Here is a 9,924-nt window from a genome sequence, read left to right on the forward strand (position 1 = left end):
TCAAGTCTGACAAATACAATAACACAATATACAGTCGGTCTCTTAGGTAAAACTGGGAAAAGCAGCTTAATTCGACATTTAAACACTGCGACTAAAAAAATCCTCTAACAATGCATACTGCTTTACAATATGCATTTATGTATAAATATAGTTAAAGAACATCGAGTTAATAGGAATTAAATTTTATCACTGAAGTTTGAAATTTTGTATAATGTAAGAACTGACGATGGAATGACTAGAAACATATAGATAAATTATATAACAGCTATGAATCTCAGTAGCGTCCACTTAAAATTGGTAGCGCGCAGTTTTAGTCACTGCCGGATTTTGTCGGATTTGAGAGTAGCGCATTAGCTTGCCTAAAACCCGTCATAACTACTGAAATGTTCAACACTCAAGCTTGAAATTTTGTATTATGTAAGAATGGACAATTAACTATATAGACTATAAAAATAAATTATGTAAGTGTTATGGATCACCGGGTAGCGTCTACTTCAAAGTGGTAGCTTGCTGTTTAGTCAATGGCGGAAATCGTCGGATTTGAGAGTAGTGCATTAGCTCTCCTTAAACTCGTCATAACTTCCGTATTTTTCATCATTGAAGTTTGAAATTTTGTATTATGTGAGAATGGACGATGAACTAACTAGAAATATAAAAATAAAGTATATAAGTGCTATGGTTCAAGGTAGCGCGTGCTGGCGCGTGCTGGCGCGTAGTTTAGTCGGACCCCACACAGACGACGGACATACAGACACGCAGGCAGAGACACACACACACACACAAGATCACACACACACATACACACCATAACACACACACACACACACACACACACACACACACACACACACACACACACACACACACACACATGTCAAAACAAGTGTTTCATACGACATTGCTTTATTGAAGAACATTGAATGAATAATACACCACACACGTTGAAATATGCACCAGATAAAAAGCATTGTGTAATATCACAAAAATCAGCTGGTCCTTGCAATACATGTATAACTTGACATGACTACGTTGTGAAGACTAGATACTGGCTTATCAAATAACAGCTTTATGCGTAGTGAATACATACAGATATTTATCTTTCAGGTCTCACACGAACATCCATGAAAAAAAATAAAAATGTTGCATTAACTTCCAGCACAAAAAATGTTTTAAAATCCACATCTTACATTGCTACTCACATGCTGACACTCGACTTACGTGTAGTGTGACTTACGTGTAGTGTGACTTATGTGTAGTGTGTGCACACTACCCCTTAACAATCACAGACTCTTCCGTTACATTGTTAAACAGTTCTAACAAGTCAGACATGTTGTCTCAAAACACACATACATGTTAATATGCCCGTCATAGGTCTCTGCTGCTTACTGTTAATACACTGGTCCCTTTCCAGCCCCACCCCTATTTAGATCATTAGTTAAAGACATGATTTCTCAGATTTTCTGTTCTTCTCATATGTAAATCATTTTCCAGTTTAGGAACCCCTTACTTCTGAAAGTTCACTTTTTTAGAGTTTTGGCAGCGTCAAAAGAGGAAGAGCGGGTGAGGGATGATGAGTGCAATGTGCCTCTCAAGGCCGGATCTATAGGGGGATGGGGGATGAGGAGTGCAAGTGCCTCTCAAGGCCGGATCTATAGGGGGATGAGGGATGAGGAGGTCTGCAATGTGCCTCTCAAGGCCGGATCTATAGGGGGATGGGGGATGAGGAGTGCAATGTGCCTCTCAAGGCCGGATCTATAGGGGGATGGGGGATGAGGTCTGCAATGTGCCTTTCAAGGCCGGATCTGTAGGGGGATGGGGGATGAGGTCTGCAATGTGCCTCTCAAGGCCGGATCTATAGGGGGATGGGGGATGAGGTCTGCAATGTGCCTCTCAAGGCCGGATCTATAGGGGGATGGGGGATGAGGAGGTCTGCAATGTGCCTCTCAAGCCTGGATCTTGGAGGGGCTTGCTGGGTTCTGGAAGCCCCTCCACCCCCCCCCCCTCCCCTCTTACCCGGCAAATGTAACTTTTGTCTCAAGGAGAGACCCAAAATCCCCCTTTCAATTGCTAAATGTCGACAGCAGCCTGGCCAGCCCCTGTACCCCTGCCTCATTTTGGAAGCCCCTCCCTCCCATACACTGGGTCCAGCCCTGCCTCTGACATTCCCTCACGATCCGTGTCTACCGACTGCGTGTGTTCGTCACGCGTTACTAGATGCTATCAGCGTGAGGGGCTGGAGGCAGAACTTGCTCTGCGTGTCTGGGAGCTGTGTGCAGACTCCACTTTCTCTACGGAAGACGGCAGACGACGCTTGGTGGGCCCTCGCTGCACCTGTCTGGCCCGCTGGCCGAACCCCAGACACTGCAGGGACTCCGTGACGTACCGCTGGGCAGGTGACACGCACAGTAACACCAGTAACTTGGCGTCACCCCCTGTAACAAAGCAACAGTCATACAGATAGTTGATACAGACACCTAATACAGACAGCTGATACAGACAATTGATACAGACAGCTGATACAGACAGTTGATACAGACAGTTGATACAGACAGCTGACACAGACAGCTGATTCATGGCAACAGCAGATGTTTGGCACGGCCTGGACATTGATTTGATATCTTGACTGGTATGCAGGTACAGAGGTAATTAAGAGACTTTAGTCAGAGATAAACACGTACCTATAGAATCCTGCAGGAAGTGTGTAAGGCGAGCGTTGCGGTAAGGGACGTGCCCTCGGTGTTCAGCCAGAGCGCCCAGGACGTCGGCCAGTGCAGACAGACTCTTGTTGATGTAGGACGCTTCCCTCAGCGCCACCCCCTTCACCCCCGACATCCCTGCACACACCAAGAGTCACAACGTTTGTTTAAACTTAACTTTTTAAAGTTTTAATATTGTGACATACAATATATGACATAGGGGATCCAAACTAAAGCATATATTAACGAATCCGAGATGGGAGAAAAAACTGAAAGCAACAAATTGAATTCAGGGGAAGGAACTATATAACAGCAGTATCAGCAGATGTTTTTATTATTTATTTATTTATTAGTGAGTATTTCTACGCACATACCCTCCCAGAGGGAGGCTCATGGCGTTTACAATATGCCGTGTGAGATGGAATTTTTTACACAATATATCACGCATTCACATCGGCCAGTAAATCTCAAGCGTGTTAGGCGAGTATATACTTTTCACGGCCTATTATTCCAAGTCACACGGGTATTTGGTGGACATTTTTTATATATGTCTATACAATTTTGCCAGGAAAGACCCTTTTGTCAATCGTGGGATCTTTAACGTGCACACCCCAATGTAGTGTACACGGAACCTCGGTTTTTCGTCTCATCCGAAAGACTAGCACTTGAACCCACCACCTAGGTTAGGAATTGGGGGAGAAAATTGCGGCCTGACCCAGGCCTGAACACGCAACCTCTCGGTTCCGAGCGCAAGTGCGTTACCACTCGGCCACCCAGACACTTTTTCCTTGCCTCATCAACACAAAAAACAAATCAATGCAATACTAGCGTCCTCTTGTCTGTATCTTTGAAATGATGGGATTTCAAATGATGAATACATGTAAAACTCAGCATTAACAGAATTTTCAGAGAATATTTAAGTAACACCATTTTTGTAGAGTTGCTTCCCTTGATCAATGCAAAGTAGCAGCATATTGCTTCACTGCCACAGTATAACAGCATTTTGGTATTGCTGTGTGCCAGGGCAAAATTTCGCTTTCTTCGGTAGGTTCACTAACCTGTTCACTGCTTGATCATTTATTGAGATATCTCTTAGATCTTTGGCATGTGTTTTGCTTATACCCTTGGCAATTATAGATGACATGATCATTGGACTTTGTTTGTGATTGTTATAGTAAAAATTGATATAATGACCATTTTCGTCAAATTACAGTTTCCGGACTTACACACACACAGTGACACACATTGCAGCACGTAAAACCACACAAAACACTGCTAAAACTGGTGTCAAACATCAGGTACTCACATTACAGCCCATAAAAGTATTCTTCTGTGTGGTAATCCATAAATCACTTCTTGTAGAGCTTCCAGAACACTGTATCGCTTGAAAACAGGTCTACGAGTTGAGGTCGGACTTTCGGCCGCCATTGTGAATGGCGAGAATGCTAACACAGTTTTCAACACGTGGTAGAACGTGGTAGCAACTTTAGTAACTTATCCGAACGGTCTATGGGAAAGAACTGTGTTTAGAACCCCTACAAGTACTTGGACAGTGGTTACCTCCCATTTAGTTTTCAGAAATGTCCTGAAATGTTGGTGACACAAATCCCACGTATGAGATACGGTTATGGGCGTACGACAAACCAAAAATGACCACGTATTATTACATGTTTCTACAAAATAGGCAACAATATTTTCTGTGTCAATGAAAAATGTACTTCTTAATTTAGTTTAAATTTAGTTTAAAGAGATGTTTCCAAACAATTACTTTACAATTACAAATATTTGTCTGACTCCATCATTTTAACACTCTACGTAAATCCTTGGATTGGCAAATGTATCAAGAATTTTTTTTTCATTCACGAGGAAAAACAAACTACTGTGACGCGTTTTAAGGCCCGGAATTTCATTAAAAAAATTACGTTCAGAATAGTCATCTCGTCTGTTATTGTGCCTACTTTTTCTCATCCAAAATAATGACAAAAACAATGTTTGGCGGCTTGTTGTCAGACCAGCATGTTTTGTTGGTCCTCGGGGAGCATATCGCCTTCGGTTTTCATATTGATCAACCTCGGCCTTGGTGGATAAAAGTGAAACCGAAGACGATATGCCCCCCTCGGACCAACAAAAAAGCTTACAAGTCAGTCAACAAGCCACCGAACATCTTATATTGTCACACACACACCACACATACTGACCAACACACTCGCTGCCGGCCAGGTCAACAAGCTGTAGCTTGGTGCGCACGGTGGGTGTGGCGGGTGCAGGAGGTGTCTGCTGCAACATCCCCGCCATCTGGTCGCCGGACCACGTCTGTGAGTGGGTCAGTGTCGCCCCACGCCCCTTCTTGCCGCCTGCAACCAGTGCTCAGCATGACACTTTGATTTTGATCTATCATACATGGCTGCCAACCTTACGACTATGAAATTCTTGTGGGGGTCCGGGGGCTGAAGATTTTTTGTAAATGAAGGAGCCAAAAAAGTTTTTTCCCAGTATGTTATGCTCAAAATTGCAATTCATTTTGTTGTTTTCGGAGGCATTCTTAGAAGGCCCAAACCGGAAAGAAGCACGACTTGGCTGGTCTCGGTTAACCAGAACCTCTTTTCATCCGAAAAAAGAGGCTGCTTTCATAAATTATTAAACAAAATTTCCTTTTCAGGAATCGAACACATTTTGGGATTTAGTGACCAATTTTAAACATCGGGAGATATTCGAAAAATTTGGGAGGGTTGGCAGCTGTGTATCATACCTCTTGACTACAAAAGGACCAGCCATATATTCCTACTGCCTGCCAGCAGTTCAAGGTGTACCAGCTGCACACAGCTGGAGGCTGACAGTTCCGCTAAATGTCTTTCTGTATTTATTCTACTGAAACAAGTAAGGGGTACTCAGGGGTACACCATAACATGTAATGTGGACTTCCCCAACGAAAACATCCTGATGCCACTCTTAAACTTTCTCTCTGTCAGGTAAGAATGCCATGGTGCCCTGTCTGAACATAAAACACACACCTGTCTGAACATAAAACACACACCTGTCTGTACATAAAACACACACCTGTCTGTACATAAAACACACACCTGTCTGAACATAAAACACACACCTGTCTGTACATAAAACACACACCTGTCTGAACATAAAACACACCTGTCTGAACATAAAACACACACCTGTCTGTACATAAAACACACACCTGTCTGTACATAAAACACACACCTGTCTGAACATAAAACACACACCTGTCTGAACATAAAACACACACCTGTCTGTACATAAAACACACACCTGTCTGAACATAAAACACACACCTGTCTGAACATAAAACACACACCTGTCTGAACATAAAACACACACCTGTCTGTACATAAAACACACACCTGTCTGAACATAAAACACACACCTGTCTGTACATAAAACACACACCTGTCTGTACATAAAACACACACCTGTCTGTACATAAAACACACACCTGTCTGTACATAAAACACACACCTGTCTGTACATAAAACACACACCTGTCTGTACATAAAACACACACCTGTCTGTACATAAAACACACACCTGTCTGTACATAAAACACACACCTGTCTGTACATAAAACACACACCTGTCTGTACATAAAACACACACCTGTCTGAACATAAAACACACACCTGTCTGTACATAAAACACACACCTGTCTGTACATAACGACTTTCAAACGACAACACACATGGCCAGCAGCAGGATTGTCCCTGTTTTGAGTGCGTTAAAAAAGACACTGTAAATCTCTAACATAGTTGCAGCATTCGTTTTGACAAGTAAATTTAGAAGACTGGTACTCTTCAAAAGCATTGAGCATTTGTCCTGACTGATCAACCACTGCATGATCCATGCTGACGGTCTCTGAAATGAGCAATAGTTCATTGATACTCTGTACAAAACGTTGCCATAGCAACAGCACTGACCATCCAAGTTGAGTGTCTCTGTGGACGTTGTGCGGGGCAGGGAGAAGAAGGAGGGGGCCTGCGAGACGACTGTCAGCGTGACCACCAGGTGCGAGCGACTCGAGTGTTCGTGCACCATGGTGGCCGACTCGCGGCGTGTGCGTAGCCCCCGCTGGACCAAACACATCACGTTGTACACCGTGTCCACCGGCCTGAAACATGCATAGTCCACAGTCAGCATTGAGTCGCTAGCTATCAAGAACCCATACAGTATGGTCTAACATAAAAGTTTGAATGGTTCTACCCGTGTCTTTTCAACTTCCCGTGTGCTTGCAATGTGTGTGCAGGTGTGACCAAAATGACTGTTCCTTTGACAGTGTGAAAGGACATAATGTACCATCCCTTGCCCAGGTAAAATTTACACTAAAACATGATCCATAAAACTCTGAAGGAGATGGGAACCTGAGAGAGAACCTTCCTGCCAACCTCAGTATAGGCTCACATAATTGAAGACCGCTTATAAAAATGGAGCATTTGTACATCCCTGCTTATGGCCCAAGCTAGCTGTTCCCTCAGCACAAGATCATGAAACTGTGAAATAAAACAAGCTGCAGAGCATGCCTCCACACCCCCACCCCCCCAGAAAATCTAGGTATCTCAAGATTCTCCCTTGAGTGGCGAAAATGCCAAAAATCTGCCAACTTGTGGAACAATTATGCCTGCTAATAGACGAACTCCGGGCGGGGATGTAGCTCAGTCGGTAGCGCGCTGGATTTGTATCCAGTTGGTCGCTGTCAGCGTGGGTTCGTCCCCACGTTCGGCGAGATATTTATTTCTCAGAGTCAACTTTGTGTGCAGACTTTCCTCGGTGTTCGAACACCCCCGTGTGTACACGCAAGCACAAGACCAAGTGCGCACGAAAAAGATCCTGTAATCCATGTCAGAGTTCGGTGGGTTATAGAAACACGAAAATACCCAGCATGCTTCCTCCGAAAGCGGCGTATGGCTGCCTAAATGGCGGAGTAAAAACGGTCATACACGTAAAAGCCGTGGGAGTTTCAGCCCATGAACGAACAAACAAAATAGACGAACTCCGTCAATAACTCAGTCAGGTTTGTATGGGTTGTGAAAGAGTAATTAAATTCTCTTGCTTTATTGAGTTAAACTTTCCACACACGCTCCTTGTCCACGTGTTTCAGACACTCCCCTCGCTAGTGACTAGGGAGAGGGTGGCTCTGTGTTATCGTCTCCACGGACCACTGAGCCACGTGATGCTTCTGTTGTGAATTCTTCCCTTGTGACAACACAGTCCCAGGACGGATGTAAACACACGCTGGATGCGTCAGAGAAACAGGCAGTAGACATGAGTTATAGTCTGTCGTCCATCAAGGAGTATGTGTTGGGACTGAAAGATCGAGCGGCTGTGCGTTCAGTGAAAAATATGCACAGAAACAACTCTTTACAAAGGGTGGTCCATGACAACACAGGCGACAGGCAGTCACTACTCTATGAAGGGTGGTCCATGACAACACAGGCGACAGGCAGTCACTACTCTATGAAGGGTGGTCCATGACAACACAGGCGACAGGCAGTCACTACTCTATGAAACTGACGATTTCGTGTTGGTCAAAGACTGCAGCAGCGCCAAGAGTCCCAAAACTTACTGGATGATCAAACAGGCAGCTCGTCACATGCTACAAGAAGAGAAGCAGTTCGTCGGCAAACTTCGCCATGGGTCACCAGTCAACAGAGGAAAGTTTGAAGATCAACTACGATGAGTGCTTGACGAAGTCTCGGTTCTGAGAGATGTTACGAGTTTCTATCTCAGTTGACAGTAATTATCACTCAAAACATGGTCTATCACCCTCACCCTGGCTGTCAACCTACATGCAGATAATGGTGGGGAAGTTGAGAGAGCCGTCAGCCCCCGTGACCACGTATCTATCACTCCCCACCCTGGCTGTCAACCTACTTGCAGATAATGGTGGGGAAGTTGAGACAGCCGTCAGCCCCCGTGACCACGTATCTATCACTCCCCACCCTGGCTGTCAACCTACATGCAGATAATGGTGGGGAAGTTGAGACAGCCGTCAGCCCCCGTGACCACGTATCTATCACTCCTCACCCTGGCTGTCAACCTACTTGCAGATAATGGTGGGGAAGTTGAGAGAGCCGTCAGCCCCCGTGACCACGTATCTATCACTCCTCACCCTGGCTGTCAACCTACTTGCAGATAATGGTGGGGAAGTTGAGACAGCCGTCAGCCCCCGTGACCACGTATCTATCACTCCTCACCCTGGCTGTCAACCTACTTGCAGATGATGGTGGGGAAGTTGAGAGAGCCGTCAGCCCCCGTGACCACGTATCTATCACTCCTCACCCTGGCTGTCAACCTACTTGCAGATGATGGTGGGGAAGTTGAGAGAGCCGTCAGCCCCCGTGACCACGTATCTATCACTCCCCACCCTGGCTGTCAACCTACTTGCAGATAATGGTGGGGAAGTTGAGAGACCCATCAGCCCCCGTGACCACGTATCTATCACTCCCCACCCTGGCTGTCAACCTACATGCAGATAATGGTGGGGAAGTTGAGACAGCCGTCAGCCCCCGTGACCACGTATCTATCACTCCCCACCCTGGCTGTCAACCTACTTGCAGATAATGGTAGGGAAGTTGAGAGAGCCGTCAGCCCCCGTGACCACGTATCTATCACTCCTCACCCTGGCTGTCAACCTACTTGCAGATAATGGTGGGGAAGTTGAGAGAGCCGTCAGCCCCCGTGACCACATCGTGTTTAGCATTGGGGTCTTTGCTCAGCAAGTCGCGGATGTCGTTATTGTAAATCTCCACCACCGACACCTCCACCGCATGGCTGCCGGGCGTCTTCTCCTCAATTAGTCTGCACAGCAAAGCAATGATATCAAACATTGTCTTCTGGAAGAAATCTCTACTGCTTAGCTGTTTTGAGATCCAGTCATGCCTGTGTTATACGTAGCAACACAATGAAACTGCCTTGTGGAAGAAATCTCTATAGAACTGTTTTGGGACCCACACATGCTTGTTTAATAACAACAATATCAAACTGTAAGACCTTCCAGAATAAATCACTATCAAACTACTCTAGGATCCGACTGTACTTGAGTAATAGCAACAATATAAAGCATTAATCTTCCAGAACAAATCTCTGCAGAATTGTTATAAGATCCAATCAATTCTTGTGGAATGGCAATGATATCAACTTATTTCTTAAAAACAATAGTGAGAGTGACTCACATTGTTCTTTGGACAACATCTTTTTTTAA

At 45.0% G+C, this 9,924-nt stretch overlaps 1 protein-coding gene across 1 annotated transcript in view; it reads right to left on the minus strand.

Moving 5' to 3' along the window:
- Positions 1-886: 886 nt before the first annotated feature.
- The window catches only part of LOC138961921 (kinesin-like protein KIF25), a 27,656-nt gene continuing 18,618 nt past the window's right edge, over positions 887-9,924 (minus strand). The window contains exons 9-13 of the mRNA XM_070333592.1: positions 9,360-9,521; positions 6,644-6,834; positions 4,895-5,050; positions 2,679-2,834; positions 887-2,432 (exon numbers count right to left, since the gene is read on the minus strand). Coding sequence (XP_070189693.1) covers positions 2,221-2,432; positions 2,679-2,834; positions 4,895-5,050; positions 6,644-6,834; positions 9,360-9,521 — 877 coding nt within the window. The 3' untranslated portion in view covers positions 887-2,220. The remainder of the gene's footprint in view (positions 2,433-2,678; positions 2,835-4,894; positions 5,051-6,643; positions 6,835-9,359; positions 9,522-9,924) is intronic.

Source organism: Littorina saxatilis, linkage group LG3 (assembly GCF_037325665.1).
Source record: "Littorina saxatilis isolate snail1 linkage group LG3, US_GU_Lsax_2.0, whole genome shotgun sequence".
In the NCBI taxonomy this organism is placed as follows: Eukaryota; Metazoa; Mollusca; class Gastropoda; order Littorinimorpha; family Littorinidae; genus Littorina; species Littorina saxatilis.